General features: G+C 41.2%; 1 protein-coding gene across 1 annotated transcript in view; it reads right to left on the reverse strand.

The window, feature by feature from the left end:
- Positions 1-14,709, reverse strand: part of myom2b (myomesin 2b) — a 37,933-nt gene extending 23,224 nt beyond the window's left edge. The window contains exons 1-14 of the mRNA XM_069657931.1: positions 14,632-14,709; positions 12,605-12,708; positions 9,372-9,429; positions 9,022-9,176; positions 8,702-8,788; positions 5,224-5,312; positions 4,807-4,857; positions 4,456-4,620; positions 3,859-4,020; positions 2,948-3,089; positions 2,263-2,462; positions 1,927-1,980; positions 1,651-1,778; positions 340-523 (exon numbers count right to left, since the gene is read on the reverse strand). Coding sequence (XP_069514032.1) covers positions 340-523; positions 1,651-1,778; positions 1,927-1,980; positions 2,263-2,462; positions 2,948-3,089; positions 3,859-4,020; positions 4,456-4,620; positions 4,807-4,857; positions 5,224-5,312; positions 8,702-8,788; positions 9,022-9,176; positions 9,372-9,429; positions 12,605-12,687 — 1,558 coding nt within the window. The 5' untranslated portion in view covers positions 12,688-12,708; positions 14,632-14,709. The remainder of the gene's footprint in view (positions 1-339; positions 524-1,650; positions 1,779-1,926; positions 1,981-2,262; positions 2,463-2,947; positions 3,090-3,858; positions 4,021-4,455; positions 4,621-4,806; positions 4,858-5,223; positions 5,313-8,701; positions 8,789-9,021; positions 9,177-9,371; positions 9,430-12,604; positions 12,709-14,631) is intronic.
- Between the last annotated feature and the right edge of the window lie 1,413 nt (positions 14,710-16,122).

Raw genomic sequence — 16,122 nt, forward strand, 5'->3', positions numbered from 1 at the left:
TTTTTTCTACACGCTGCACTTTGTGATGTCACAAAGTGCAGCCTCAGCAGGCTGCAGGGAGCTGGCCAATCAGAAGAAAGTGGGCTTGTAGGGGCGGGGTTTCTTAAAGGGACAGAGAGTCATTTCAGGCAGAGGCTGTATGAGGGCCTGCACAGAGCACCAGTGTGAGAAACATTTTTTAACTGTAAATTATGCTAAGCTACTTCACAGGTATCACAGAGTGAAATAAGAAGCTTGAAATTAGCATAATACCCCCCCTTTAAGTGTGTTGTAATTCCACTTTTGAGGTCAATTTATGAATTAGTGTAGTCAATATAGAAAAAATGGACAGAAACACACCTTTAAGCTCCTGAGTCTCGATAAGTCCGGTGGGCTCGGATGGCTCGCTGATTCCATAGATATTGGCAGACAAAGCTCTGAACTGGTACTGTTTGCCCTCTGCCAGGTCAAAGACGGCGTAACGGGGAGATCGGATAGGGACCTGAGTGTTAACACGCTGCCACGCACCACTGCCTGCCAAGCTCTGTGGGGGGGGGGGAAGAAGCAGGACTGATCTTACAATGCATCCAGACACATGATGATATTTTGTGCTGCATTTTAGCTTGGATTGATTGCAGAGCTTTAGATAGTGTTTTGATTAATATAGTGAGTTCACAAAAGACTGATCTTATGCACTTTATCAGAACTACTGCACAAAGAAAACTGCTATATTAATCACATTAAAACATGTCTACAGTAGAGAAGATTGTTAATGGTTACTGTCATTAACAGAATCAGCTGTTTGGTCACACATGTAGTTTGCCTGTTAAACTGTACGTGAACTAGATTTGGATCAGTCTTTACTGGACTGTAGTGAAAAGTAATGCATGCATTCTTACATTACTGGTAAGCACGTTTAAGCAGTATGCACAGTGTAGTACTTGGTGTAATGATTTAGGACTGAGAGGATGGTGTGTTTCTCTCTCAGTCTCTGCCTCAGTCCTAATTCAGACAAGCTGCTTGTGATTTGTAATTCAAAAGAGCTTTTTCCTCTGAGGTCTGTCAGCCTATTTTTAAAACTTGGATGCTAACTCAAGCATTAAATAGTAGTTATTTCAGGCATTTTCTCCACTTAAAATACACAGCATTCAGTGTAAATGGTTCTCTATCTCAGGGGTTCCCAACCATCGGGCTGCAGACCAGTACCAGGGCTGCGAAAACTCAGTAGGTTTCTGTGACATGTTCCAAACATACACAGAGTACACGGGAGAGAGCAGATGCCCGCACCTGATGGCTCTCATACAGGACTACCTGTCTGCAGCGTTGGCGGAGTTTGAGAGACATTTCCCCTCTGCAAAGGAGCAAACGATCGGGAAAGAGTGGATATGCAATCCTTTTAGTTAAAAGTTGTGATGTTTGGTACAGTAGTTTATTTGGCATTATGGTTTCACTATGCTTCATATATTAAACATGACACTCGTAGATTGCCATCAGGTGTGTATCAACCTGCCCCCTGACCCACTGGTGCATCAGAAATATTATAGCCACTGTCTGGTCCGTGCAATCACAAAGGTTGGGAACTTGCTCTATCTGACAGTTATTAAGGTTGTGACCATTCAGTAAAGTGCTGGGGTCAAGCAGGGCAAGTGACAATATGACATGTTTAGTTACCTTTTCTAAGAAGTACCACATGGGAGCCTTGCTGGAATATGCAGGAGCTTTCCAGCTCAGAACCACGTATGTCCTGTCTGTTTCTGAGGCGTACATCCCTGACGGAGAACCTGGAGGCTTTCCCTCAGCTAAACACACAGAGATGTTAAAGTACACATCTGACTGAGGGACACGCACTCATTTCCTTTTAATCTTACAGGGATATATTTGTACAAGAAGGATGTTATGGATATCATACTAATACATGCAGATATGTTTATGTTTGCCAAAACTCACCTTCCACTTCATCATGGTAAGACACAACCTTCAGCTTTCCTCCAAGTTTTTTGGCTACAAGATAAAAGTAAACTTTGAGCACAATGTGGCATAAAATGAACTCCAAAACAGGTCACAGTAAAAAGATAGACTTCTCTTTTTATCAGTCATAAACTACCTTTATAATAAATGTCAATTGAGTAAAAACAAAGTCAGACATTTACAGTATTTATATGATAATGTAAGAACTCCTCTAAATCAAGCCAAAACAGCAGTGACATTCAACTTCAAGTCTTTACATGATGTAATATAAAAGTCAGGATGACATTTTCTCTGCACTAATCCACTTAAACCTACTATGCAGCCGCTCAAACTCAGTGGGGTCCAGTGCGGCGATGGGATCAGACATGCGAGAGGGTTTGCTGATTCCTTTAGAGTTGACTGCTCTGACTCTGAAGTAGTAGGAGTGTCCTTCAAAGAGCCCAGACACGGGGTATTTACAGATCTTAATGGGGTGGTCGTTGCATTGGGTCCAGTTTTCAGTTCCAACTTCACATCTAGAAAGTAGAGAATTGGAAAATAATGAAAATGAGTTCAGGAAAATTCCAAAATGACAACATATTTTTGCCTTTTTGTAGCTTTTATGTTGTTATGGCCCAACACATAAGGCCTTAAATGGAGACCACAACATATCGAAGACGATTACAACAATTAATCTGATATAGCAAACATAATGGAATAACTATGTAGTTTATAAAATGATTACAATTATAAATGTTAATAATAAATAATAATAGGTAATAGAGATCTGCATTGTACATTGTAGCTCTTGGAGGCTTATCTATAAATCTTCAGAATAGACCTTAAAACAAATGAACAATAGTTCAATGCAAAGCAAAATGAAGGATGCTCTGCAGCTACAGACAACAACCTTGTCATGTACAGATAAAAAGGCAAACTCCATGTGACGACTTACAGTAATCACTTTGTCTTTATGTTGGTCATTTTATCTATTTATGTTGTTTATATCAGTAACCCCTACTTGTCCACAAAGTATCCCAGGATTGGTCCCTCTGTGGTGGTATTTGGGGGCTTCCATGACACAATGACATAGTCTCTATTGGCATCGTGGATCTTGATGTCCATAGGAGCACCAGGTGCAAGGGGGACAGGGGGAGGGCCATCTACACAGGAAGAGACATTTTAATAACCATAGCATGAGTTTGTAAAGCAACAAACATCTGTCATATCTGTAAAACTATTCAAAAAGTCAAGTGTTACTTTGACAACTAATCATCATGGTCGAAATTAAAGTGATAATCTCGAAGATCTCAGATCTCAATAAACAGTAATTGCGGGAGCACACTTCCCAGATATCCTGAGTGCTGCATGTGTGACGTCCACGGTTGGCTCCAGTTGTAACTCTTGATTTTCCTGGCTGACGGTCGCTTTCATTTTTAGACTGTTTGCCTTCATCTGAGCGTCAAATTTGTTTCTTTTTCTTTGGATTTTCACTTATTTTTGAAGTTGTATCTGTAGTCATCCATCTTTTCTTTGTTTGTTCAGCCATAGTAGATTACTGTTTACTCGTAACACTTGCAGAGACCAGAAAAGCAGCTGCTTAGCTCCGCCTACCCACTCTGACAGACCAACCACTGCTGGGTGATGGAAAACGCGTCACTAACTGGGTGCACTTGTGTTTTCTTTTCCGCAAATGTCGCCACCGACACCCAGTCTGTAATAACATTGTATAGTGCAAATGCAAAGGCTTTCATCAGTGGGCCATAGGCTCAATCACCACAATTGTGTTACCTCATTCGGTGATAGATAGAGACTTAACAGACATTTATTTAAATGAAAATCTTCGAGATTATTACTTTAAAGCTTAAACATCATAAACTTGATTTGATGATGAGCTTGTCTTCGACGGTAGAGTCATCCTGCACACCTCACCTGCGACAGAGACGAATGCACTGTGCTCAGCAGTGCCTCCTTTAGTGACCATGCGGAGTGTGTAGAGGCCTTCATCATCTTTGAAGAGGTTAGGAAGAGTCAAGGTGGTGACTCCTCTGCCGGTTTCAATCTTCACCCATTTAGAATCAGACAGACGCGTGTCTGGAAATGAGACAGGATGCTGAATTCAAGGTCACTTCCTGCATAATTCCTAGAAACTTCAATTCTGAATAGCAGGAGACATATGTCTCCTTGAATTAAACATGAGGTTTGACTGCATAAAGTGATTTGAATACAAAATATTAACCTTACAAATTGCTTTAATACCTAATAGCACCTTTAAGTAATGTCTGCAGACACACACCATATTAAATCACTTATGAATTGGGGTATATCACTAGAGTCTACTTAACTCATTTCATTATAATTAATTAGCAATAAAAATAGTGTCCATAACATATTCTCATTTCTCCACTGCTGTGCCTCTGGCTCTATGACGATTACATTGGGTCTGGTAGACGCCATGGCAGGCAGTATATATTACTAGCAATTACAGTGTCATTACAATGTCATAAAATGCTGCTTTATAACAATTACCATCTCTATACCACTGTGCTTCAGGCTGCAGGTTGGCCAGGTTGGGGCTCAGGGTCATGGAAGCAGTCAGAGAGGCAGATCCTCCCTCACTAGAAAACACGGGGCCAAACGTCTCCAGAAAAGTGATGTGGATTTTGGTGTAATGGATCTTGGGAATCATGGCAGCTGAGAGATTAAAAAAGAAAAAGAGTGGGGAGAGATATGTTCAGATATGTGCGTGGGCTTGTGGTAACAGCTCCTTATACACTACTGAAAAGACAGATACATTTTATAGTCTAGTCGTGGTGCAAGTCATAAATGGTATCTTGCTATTTCCGGACACATTTAGATGAAGCTCATTAAGATGCTTACCTTCGTAAGGCAGCCATGCATATGGACAAGACTCATCCTCCAACTTGAACCCTACATCATTGAAAAACAAAGTTAACCCTTATGAGCAGCGGCAGGTTGTCATGATTGAGGCAAATAAATTGGTGAACCAGCAGACAGATGGTAACGGATAGCAGTAATGAACACTGATGGCCTACAGTGTGCAGACTCAGATTTACTGGATGTCTCAGCAATATGTAACAAATGAGTTCCTTATGAAGCTCCAGCTAGGGGGACTGAACAATCACTGGAGATCTTAGAAGTATTAAAAACTCGACTGTAGATATTTCAAGACTTTATTAAACTGACAGAGACTTGACAAATCTGGCATGAATGCATTCAGTCCTGCTAATCAACACTACAACATCCGATACAAGACAAACAGATAGAAGGACTTACTCTTGACAATGACGGAGGCCTGAGTGGAGGCCTGTCCATGGATGTTACAAGCCACAGCAGTGTACTGGGCCGTATCATCAGTCGTGCATCTAAAATACACAATAAAAAAAATATATAGTATCAATTTAACTATCCTAGCAATGTTCTCCATCACCTATCAGTCCCTGGGTGTTTCTGTGACCCATTAGCCTACAACAATCTGTAGAAACAAGGGAAATGACTACAAACCAGATGTACTGCATACCCACAGGGATCTGCTGCAACAGGACTACTTGTAAACTATGGGGATTTGTTTTTTGCATGGTGTATGAAACTAATGCACTGAATAAGCAATTACTTTATTTCCCACAATAATGCAATATGTTGCCAGAGATGATCAGAAGCTGGGGGAGCACCGTAAAGATCCACGCCCTGTTCACATACAGAGCAGGACCTTAAACTGTTATAAGGGGAATTCTTTGCTTTAATCTCACGGCGCTCCTGCATGAAAAAAAAATGGTGTCAAGTCTGATCCTACTTAACATATTTTGGATGGATTAAGTTATACTTGGATTTGGAATTAAACATTTTTCTTGTAAAAAGTGCCACAAAGCTGTAACAAAATCTATTCTCAGAACATTTTTACAGAAAAGCTCATTTTAAAGTCAAATCTGCTGCTGCTAAATGTATGCAGTGATCAAGTTGCAGGATGTAAAACATCACCTTCTGTGTCTCTTGTGATGGGCATGCTTCTTATGAATTATATTTACACAAGCTTTCTCTGCTTGTATTCCCTCTAGAGCCATATGGCTGTTTGACAAGCTTTGCAAGCCTCAAGGAGGCAAACTGTAGAAGCTCGTGATCCAGACGATTCTGTTCTCAGATTGCAGTGACAGAAAATACAGCCTCAGGTGCATGTTGAAGAAATGTAGAGAAAAAAACTAAGAGAATCAAGGGGGCTTGTCTTGTTTTGGTCTCACTGTCACTGCATGCCGTGCATTCAACTTCAACCCCGAGTTCACCCTCTCTTCTTAATATATTATGCTGTCTTCTATCGCTCTGTAAATCTGTCTCACACTCATGCTCCTCTCCCTGAATTTGTCATCTAACATGATGATTTTCAGCCCGAGCAGGCTGTGTAGGCTGATGTAGGCATAGAGACAGGACTTTGACATCATTGGCAGGAGTGGCCCCAGCTAGTTTTAGCAGGGAGCAGAGGGAAAGCAGCAAATGACTTATGAATCTTAATAGCATTCAATAAATCCTCAAATGCAACTATGCTCCATCTGTGTGCATGTGTGTGTGTATAGGGGTATGTAGGAGGGGGTGTACAGGAATGCCATGGTGTAAGGATTTAGGACTGAGATGTAGGGGGGGTAGGGATTCTGCAGTTTCTCTCTCAGTCATGAGCCTGTCTTAAAAATATGACAAGCTGCTGGTAATTTGAAATTCAAAAGAGATTTCTCCTCCAAGACCTGTCAGCCTATTTTTATATCTTGAATTCTTACCCAAGTCTTTTATAGTCACTAGTTCTGACATTCTTTCACTTAAAATGCAAGCATTCATTTCTGATGGTAATCTCTTTAATAGTTATTTTAGTTTTGGAGTATTTTGGCTGTTGGATGATCTGTGCGTTAGCGACAGACAGATGGAGCTAGAGGTGACTGGATCCACTGAGAGACTGATGACTTTAAGAATCCAGGAGTATCACGTAGCACTGAGGTCAGCAGTGGAACAGCTGAGCCTCTTAAGATTGGTGGGAGAGCGGGATATGTTCCTCCCCTCCCCCAATATCTGTAACCACACAGTCGGTCAGGTGACTCTGACGTTATTATTCTAGTTGGAATTTGTGTGATGATCCTGAGGGGACCGACAAGAATGATAATCAGATGGTTGAAGACAGTCAGATGGTCAGTGCCCAAGGAGGTGGAAGTGTTGTGAGTAGTTATGTCTACTCTGAAGAAATTAATTACAGTCTTAAAGCCTAACAAACTTATAACATTGATTTACTTCAACATTTGTTTTAATGTTTAGACTGCTGAAGTGTTTAAATCATGTGCATGCTCTTTTATATTCATTCATTGGTGCATTGCTGTATTGAACAGTTTCTGTTTCTACTCTGGCTGTTTGCAAAACTGTGTGTCCTGGTCCTCGCTAGCTTTTATGTACATAGTGAAAAACTATATACAATTAAAGGAGAAGTTCGGTACTTTTAAACCTGGGCCCTATTTTTTACAAATTTGTGAGTCAAAATGACTCATAGGAACAAAAACTTTTGGAATCGGTCCAGTAGATGGACTATGAGAGGTAGCCGCGATACAGCAGCAATGGCTGCAACATAATCCCCTGGGGCAACTGCGCCCGATCAAAGAACGTCCACTAAAAGTGCTTGTTTCACCTCCGACAGGCTCAGATTGTTACTCCAGGTGTCCCACAACATTACGAAAATGATCCCTACAAAGATTGTCCTTTTATTAACGAGTAAGATCCTTTTTGTGTCACCAGAAACAGAAGTCTCGCCCAAGGAGAAGTCTCGCTCTGAAATCCCGCGGCTGGTGAGATGTTACCTGAACAGGATGGTGGAAACATGAGTTAAAGACAGCCATTGCGGCCGTATAGCGGCTACGGCGGAGGCCACCTACTGAACCGATTTGTAAAAATAGGGCCCAGGTTTAAAAATACAGAACTTCTCCTCTAAGGGTTACTCCAGTGGTGCAGTACAACACTAAAACAAAGATGAGGGACTAGCGAGGGGCAGATGATAAATAAATAATGAAAGCAACAACCTTCATTTGGCCTTTGCTCCATGTGAAAGGTTGTAACCTTTTGAACGTCATATCTCAGGCTTATAATGCAGGTTTTGTGTATCCATCCACCCATCCACCCATTTGCTTCCCTTTATCAACGGTCGGGTCGCGGTGGCAGCCGCATTTTCCAGCTCCTCCTGGGGGATCCTGAGGCGTTCTCAGGCCAGATTGGATATATAATCTCTCAAGCGGGCCACGGGGTCTTCTCCCAGTTGGACGTGCCCAGATCACCTCTAAAAGAAGGCGCCCAGGAGGCTTCCTAATCAGATGCCCGGACAACCTCAACTGGCTGCTTTCGATGTGAAGGAGTAGCGGCTCTACTCCGAGTCTCCTCCAGATGTCAGAGCTCCTTACCCTATCTCTAAGACTGTGCCCAGACACCTTACGGAGGACACTCATTCCAGCCGCTTGTATCCAAGATGTCATTCTTTCGGTCACTACCCAAAGCTCATAGGTGAGAGTTGGAATGTAGACTGACTGGTAAATTGAGAGCTTTGCCTTCAGGCTCAGCTCCCTCTTAGGTTTTATGTAAAATATAACAGTAAATGTTATATAGCAGAGTACTTAGTTCCTGAGTAGTACCACAATTGTGACAAGTAAAATAAGTAGAAGCCCTCTTGGCCTCTTTTAATATGAAAATCTGTTTATCGAGTGGTCAAAAACTCGGTCTGTGTTTTTTTGCCTTGATATACCTTGGGATCTCCAGAGAGTGGACTCCACCTTTGGATTCAACCAGGTAATTTCCAGAGGAAATGTTCAGGATCACATCATCTTTATACCTAGGAAAATTATAAAAACATCATCAAGACATCTTCAAATAACTACTGATATCTGCTAACATATCACTGCCATTACTGTAAGAAACACAGATAATAAGCCAACCTCTGGCCAGGATACAGTGTAAAGCTGATTACCTCTAAAGGAAAGGATCTGTTTTAAATTCATAGATCATGTAAGTTTCTGTATAAGATTACTTTGTTAAAAGAAAAATAAGCTTTTCATTCTTGCTGACCATTTGACAATAGGTGAGGGGAAGCCTTCGACAGTGCAGAAGATCTTGACTGGAGTGTTTTCAAACACGGTGTGGGATCTGAGTCTGGCCAGGAAAATTGGTCCCCTCATCATGGGCTCCTCACGCACATATTTGTCCAACATCTTCGCCGCAATCTATACAGGGAAACAAGAATAACAATAAACATCAAACACGTCAATAATATTCACTTTAATTTTCTCGCACTTCTCTGTCTAATAACTGTGTTACTTCACTGTAGGAATAACATGATCTCGGGTACAAGATAATTACACACTTTTTTTTCCAGTGTTTGTTAGTCTGGAAAGAGAAAGTTGTTCACAGCTTCTTACCATTTCCTGGATGTGAACTCGTGTTTTGTGCTCATATCTTTCCTCCTTCGACTCAGAGCTAAAGACAAACAGTGAGTCAGTTCCACTAACACAATCAGGAAAACAAAGATCTCCTCATACAGGCAGAGAATTGTGTTAATTCTTGTAGATATTTGTGATTTAGAATACAGACCAAATTTATGCATGAATACTGTTAAACTATGTCACTTTTTTTTTTATATTCAAGGTTTCATCTCTGCCAAAATAACATCTAAATAAGAAGCAACAAGGCCACTAGCAAGCTCTGCAAGCCAGCTCCCTTTTTCAGTACCGATATCAGATATCGGTCCAATAACAACTCAAATAGCTGGATTGTGTTTGGGACAATGGGCGCGAGGTATTAATTCTTCTTTTACTTTTCCACATGAACTTGCACGCACTACTTCATGCCTCAGCAGCGTGCCAGGCGGCTATTTTGTTCATGAAGAAGGCAGACGCTGCTCATCCTCCATTGTGTCAGCTGTTTGGAGGTATTCAAGTTCACTACGCCAACAAGTTCTACAGCTGCTTGTAATATCTCCAAAGCCAAAGTCACAAGTGGTGACGGTAACGCTGCAAAATATACATGTTTACACTTGAGAAGTAATTGCTGTCGATTTTGAGGATTTTTTACAAACTGCCTTTCACATAAAATAATGAAACCATCCTCTTTCAAACAATAAGGCTGATAGCTTATTATTCAAACACTAGTACAAGTGGTACTCAGTATTGGCTGATACCCAAAGCCTGAGGAACATGGGCTGTAGGACCCCAACTGGCATACATGAGGACTTAAGAAGTGGTGTTGTGACATGTTTGGAGGTTGTGTTGGTTATTGTATTAGAATTTAAGATAACAGGGTGTGATTCTGGTTCATGCACAGACTGTAAGACATTTTCCAAGACATCTAGATAGAGGGGACAGGAAAGTGAAGTCTCCCGCACTGAGCCTGACCTTACACTATCAACACACACTCTACTATGACCCCTTTTTGATGGGAGAAGCGACACCAATTTAAGGAAATGTATATGAATCGACTCATGTGGTTGACATCAAAGAGTCTTGACTCTCTAGACGGTAGATCAGTCTGTGGGGACTTGGCTTGGGAACCAAAGGGTGGCTGGTTCAAGTCCTGATAGTAGCTGGTAGCTGATAAGGTTCCTTTCCTGGGCTCCGTCGAGGTGTCCTTCAGCAAGGCACCAAATCCCCCACTGCTCGGGCCGCATGTGCACTTGACGCCTCCTCACTCTGACATCTCTCCATTAGTGTATGTCCATGAGATCCTGTTTGTGCATGTGTAGCATGTTTGTAACAGAGAGAAAAGACTGAATTTCCCCCCAGGGATTAATAAAAATTTGATCTTCTTCCATATCTTCCATCAGAAGAAGCTTTTTTCAGAGGGTATGTTGCAGGATATCATCAAACTGTGTTCAGGAAATGGTAGTCTAAACTCGCCCTTCGGAAGACTTTGCTGTGTATTAATTGTAATTTGTGGCTGAGGGAGTTTATGATATCACATGTACCACATTGTCATTAGTTTTAGATGTGGTTAACATTTCTCTGTGCACACCAGTGGGCATGAAATAGTGGTGAACAGGGTTTCAGTGTATCTACATCAATATCCAACTTGTAACTTCCTGAAAAAACATCCAAATTCCTTGTATGTGCCCACATACTTGGCCAATAAAGCAGATTCTGATTCTGATATTTCATAGCAAATTTCATTCCATTCAGTCTGTGTCTTTCATCACTGAATGTTGTCCATAAAGCCTTCAGGCGTGAAGTTATTCCACCAGAGGAAAATAAAGGAGAGTGCCCTGCAGTCCAGAGAGTCAGGGCGATGCTGCAAGCTGGCAGCAACACACAAAGCAGTTGAACACTGTGATGAGAATGAGGCAGGAGGGGACATGTTGCATGTCAGGCCTTCCCAACAAAAATAGTGTTAGTTTATGTGTTCTGCATGTAGATGCCAGGTTGGGGTACAACAACCATTTACACAGACTTTGAGACTTTACACAGTATATGAGGCTGCGTAAACCATTGGGAGATCTATGCACTTTGTCACCTCAGCGACGAAAGAAGAACTTATTTAAAGCCTAAGACAAAATATCCCCTCTTTAAGGTTGTTTCATTGTGCCTATTCTGCCTATTCTGCAGAGAAATGATCTTTTTGAGCATACAATCAGAAATCAGTCATTATTCAGGGCACATTACACACACACGCTCCATACTTGAGTTTGTAATTAAAGATAAAGAAATCAATTAGGAAAACAAGCTCTACACGAGCGAAATGACCACTACGTGAGTGAAAAGAAGTCAACACTTGTTACTTGTCAGTGCGCTGGTTAGCGGCTTATGAGCAAAAGATAAAAAAGACACAAGAAAGAAATGAGCAACAGAAAGTTGTAAATTAAGACATGAAACACAGCAACCAGAATACCTGTTGGTACTCCTTTTTAATCACACACAAACACACATTAAAATCGCTACATAGTGAAAATCTATCAGCAACATATTTATTTCCCCATAGTGAGGCTATCTCCATTTGACCAAAAGTTACTGTGAACACTGTGAAAGAGTTTTTCTTTGTTTTGTTTTTATTGAACTTGATCCTGATTCCTACAAAACTTAATACTTGCCAATATTCTGATGATGAAGTTTCCCACAGAAGACATATCACATTTAAGTTTCCAAGTTATACTGGTCACCCTACATCATAACTGGCTGTGTTTTGTGGAGAGTTTGGACAGCCTCTCTTTGCATGAGAAAAATACTTGAAACTCAAATGCAAATCCTCAGCAGCCTGGCCTACCTGCTCACTCATATGTGCTCTCAGTATTGGACCTTAATTTTAGCTGTGTAGCTCACAACTAGTAAGTGCATTGTGTATTGCACATTGTTTTACAAGAGCACACTGGGGTGTTTTTGACTGCTGTCAAAATCAGAAAGTTACCATGGACTTATCTTGGATTTCACTTAATAGAGCCGATAATCAGGGACATCCCTTGTGGAAATAATTTTCAAGTTTAGCTTGTGGTTAGTTTGGTTTTGATGTTAGAATAATGTTAAGAAGTTATATTTTAACCTTGTCTTGGTTTATAAACACGGTTGTCTTCACTATATTGAGCGTATATGGCTGTTTAGCAGGTTTAGTAAAGCAAAGCTTACTACATTACAGGTCTACAGTTACCTTAACATAAAAGTGGGACATATACCTGCTGTATTCCTTAACCACATATCGGCTCTGTTTGTGGTGATATTCACGGTCGTAACTCCCACGTTTGATCCACTGTGACATGGTGACACTGTAGATACTGACCTGTTGGACCAGCAACACACACACACTGACATGGTAACAAAGTACAGTAGATCCTCACTTACAAGTACGAACAGAAACACAGTGAAACAAACACAAACACTAGGGCCAAAAGAATGAAGACAAAGTAGAGAAGGACAGAGAGGGTTTTTTTAAGGAACATTCGGGGCATTAAGAAAGAAAAGTCCAGTTTTTTTCTTTAATAAAGATCCTTGTGACAACGTGTAGTTAGAATGATGGACGATATAAAAAGAAATGCCCTCCTGGTATTTGGACACATGGAGTTGGTGACCCTGTCTCACACACACACACACATAAACACAATAGTCAGCTTCAGGAATGACAAGGTGACACTATAATGATTTAAAGACAACAGCAACACAGACACACACGTGTGCATACATAAACAAAAGGCCTGAATGTGAAGTGTATTTTTAGACCAGCCGTGTCTATGAAGATTGTCCAAAGAATTCAGCATAAACAGTTAAATGTTCATTAAACAGTGATGGACTTTCCACTTTGTTTTCCACCTTAAAGAAAAATGGATGAAACGATACTAAATTAAACATGAAAGGATGATAGCTGGGTGTGAGCACTTATTCACATCTGCAAAAGAGAAGAGGAGGGAGACACTGCTTTACTGCCTTCTACTGAAACTTGTTTAATATTTCAATATAAAAACACTCAAGTGTTTCTATCCTTGGATAATAATGCCCTTTACTTTGTTTGAACCCCTTCTCCCTGTTAGCTGTGTGTCCAGCATAAACAATACACACACCAAAGCAGTAGCATAACTTTGTCTTACATCATGCACGCGTCGTTGGAACATAATTGCCTTACATCACCTTAGTCCTCGCACACCAGAAGTCAGGTCACTTGAAACTCAAACCACACTCTGAAAGCTCCTGAGAGTTGCTGCACTGGCAAACACACTCCTGTTTCCACATCTCTGAAACACTCGCCCAAGCTTTAGGGTCACCACAGCCATCACCAAATCATGTTTAACTGCTCTCTGATGGCCCAAACTGCCAATCAAGAAGCCAGTCAGATGGATGACACCATAATGCCCAAACCCATGACCTCTAACCTCAGCCTTCTAAGTCAATATTGACAGGAGAAATCCGGATGACTTCTTTTTATAGCAACTGTTAGAGCAGATGTAACAAAATCACAAAGAAAAGAAACCTTAGAGAGACATCGTGCTTCCTGAGTTAATAAGAATTAATTCATTGCCCACAGAGAAGCTGACACTGCAGGCAGGTCATATTCTCGTCCCAATGGCCCTATACCGCAGTGTCCGTCCTCTGCCTCTCTCAGTTCGGCCAACACTGTAAAAGCACAAATGGCTGCCAGATGACACATGAGACTCTCCATCTGTAACTGAAAACCTCTAAAACGCTCAACCATAACCGCACAAACCTCTGTTATTCTGCAGCTTGATCATTTGGACACTCGCTGTAATCCTCGAGTAATAATCACTTGTAATGTTATAAGCTTAAAATGAAAGATTAAATTAGCACACTATGAAGTCGACACATTAAGAGTCCCAGATCAACATAACAGCAATTTGTTAAAGTGTCCAAACCAAATTTGACTGTCCAGTAGGAGCTCATTTAAACCAATTAGAGCCTCATAAACACACACAGACCTGCTATCTGTGTCCTGCTGCAAACAAGGTAATAACCAGCTATTATCCTCAAACAAGTCATTTATTCCTATTAAATTGCCACACATTCTTCATTATCCATACATCCAATCATTCATCACTTTGAGTATTATCCACTCTGGTTGGAGGCTCCTCTATGCCCCAATCTTCTCTCCAGTCCTCCATCCCACTGACCCCACATGGGATTCAAACAAAAAGAGATTAAAAAGTGGAGAATATAGAGAAAGACAGCGAGAAGATAAAATTGTAGCTTTTCTTACCCCTTGAGATTCCCTTTGCAGCGACTTCGGTTGTCAGCCTGAATCCACAGGGAGTCAGCCTAAACCAAGCGCCAGGCCAACAGAACCAACCGACCCCCACCTGCCTCTCCCCGAGGCCTTATAAGGAGAGAGAGCTGCCTATATATATCCAGTATCCTTCAAGACTCGGGGCCACTACAACTAGTCAACATTTTGATGAACAGAACGGGTCCATTACGGTTATTTTTGTGAAAGACATGTTAGCCTAATTGCTCGTTTGTGGCATCTTAGCTCAACAAGTGATGCTAATCAACTGTTGTGAAAGGTGTACCAGCTGATTTAGACCATGCATAGCACCTGAACAAGGTGGTTTTAGGGAAGACACACACACAAAGCAGCACTTTAGCTCAACAGAAGAGGACGCAACATGGTTAGCTTTCATAAAAACCAGAGGCCTTTTATTATTTTACAGATCATAGCGTAGCTGTTGAATTATAGCAAGTTTTAAGACTTCAGATCTAATATAGCATACACCATCACACTGTGACAGCCACTGTGAAATTCAATGATACAATGGAAACCTGTATGTACACTATATGGCTGTTTTTCATATCCAGCTAAATGGTTCTATCTGCTCTTCAGACAGCACTGAAGTCCTCTCCTTCTCCATATGCACTCAGAGGCGTCTTCAGGCACTGTGTCGCATGCTGAACTTTGGCCAGGGCCTATTTATAAAACTAGCTACAGTTACAGCTCGACTATTCCTGACACAGTGTAGGGGCTGTGAAACACATTTCACATCTGAGGTGAATTCATATGATGCGAGAACATGGAGTTACTTTTGAAAAAAGGAAAGAGAGAGGGAGAGAGAGTGGCAGGGCAGGGGGTGTTGGGAGGAGGCGTGTGACGTGTGAGTGATGCAGACGGAGAGAAGAGTGTGAATGGAAGCAACAAAGAAGCCAAAAATTTCTTTAAGGCTGAAATTTATAAAAGGTCTGAAATGTGGTTCTCTTTGGTGAGAGCACGTCTTGACATGTCTTCAAATATGTAAATGGGATTTGACACTTAAAAAAGGGAGGAGAGCAGTTATTTTCTGCCACATAGAAATGATAGATGAAAAGACGGAACATCCAAGAGTCTGACAAATACAAGAAACAGTATTGAGGCAGCCAGATTTTTCCTATTTGCACAATAATCCAATAATCCATCTGAAAATTTGACAGCCAACAGGACCCTGATTGAAAAATACACTGTCACATGAGACATATTAGTAGTTAACCATGTTTTATTATTACCAATATTGAATTGTACTTCTTTGTACTATTACAGTCTTTGTTTTCTACCTTTTGTCCTTGTGTATCTGAGTGGTAAAAACAAAGCTGACGACCGTGTGTGGTTGTAAAGAGCCCTCTGTTGGTCATGTGGTAGTATACTATGTAACCAAAGCCTGGTGATAATTGAGGTACAACATGCTGCTGGCTGACAGTGAGACGTTGGTAAGCCTGGGCTCAG

The sequence above is a fragment of the Semicossyphus pulcher genome, unplaced genomic scaffold (assembly GCF_022749685.1).
Source record: "Semicossyphus pulcher isolate SPU_LCO1_2020_fin unplaced genomic scaffold, fSemPul1.0.p SCAF_1, whole genome shotgun sequence".
NCBI classification, from domain to species: Eukaryota; Metazoa; Chordata; class Actinopteri; order Labriformes; family Labridae; genus Semicossyphus; species Semicossyphus pulcher.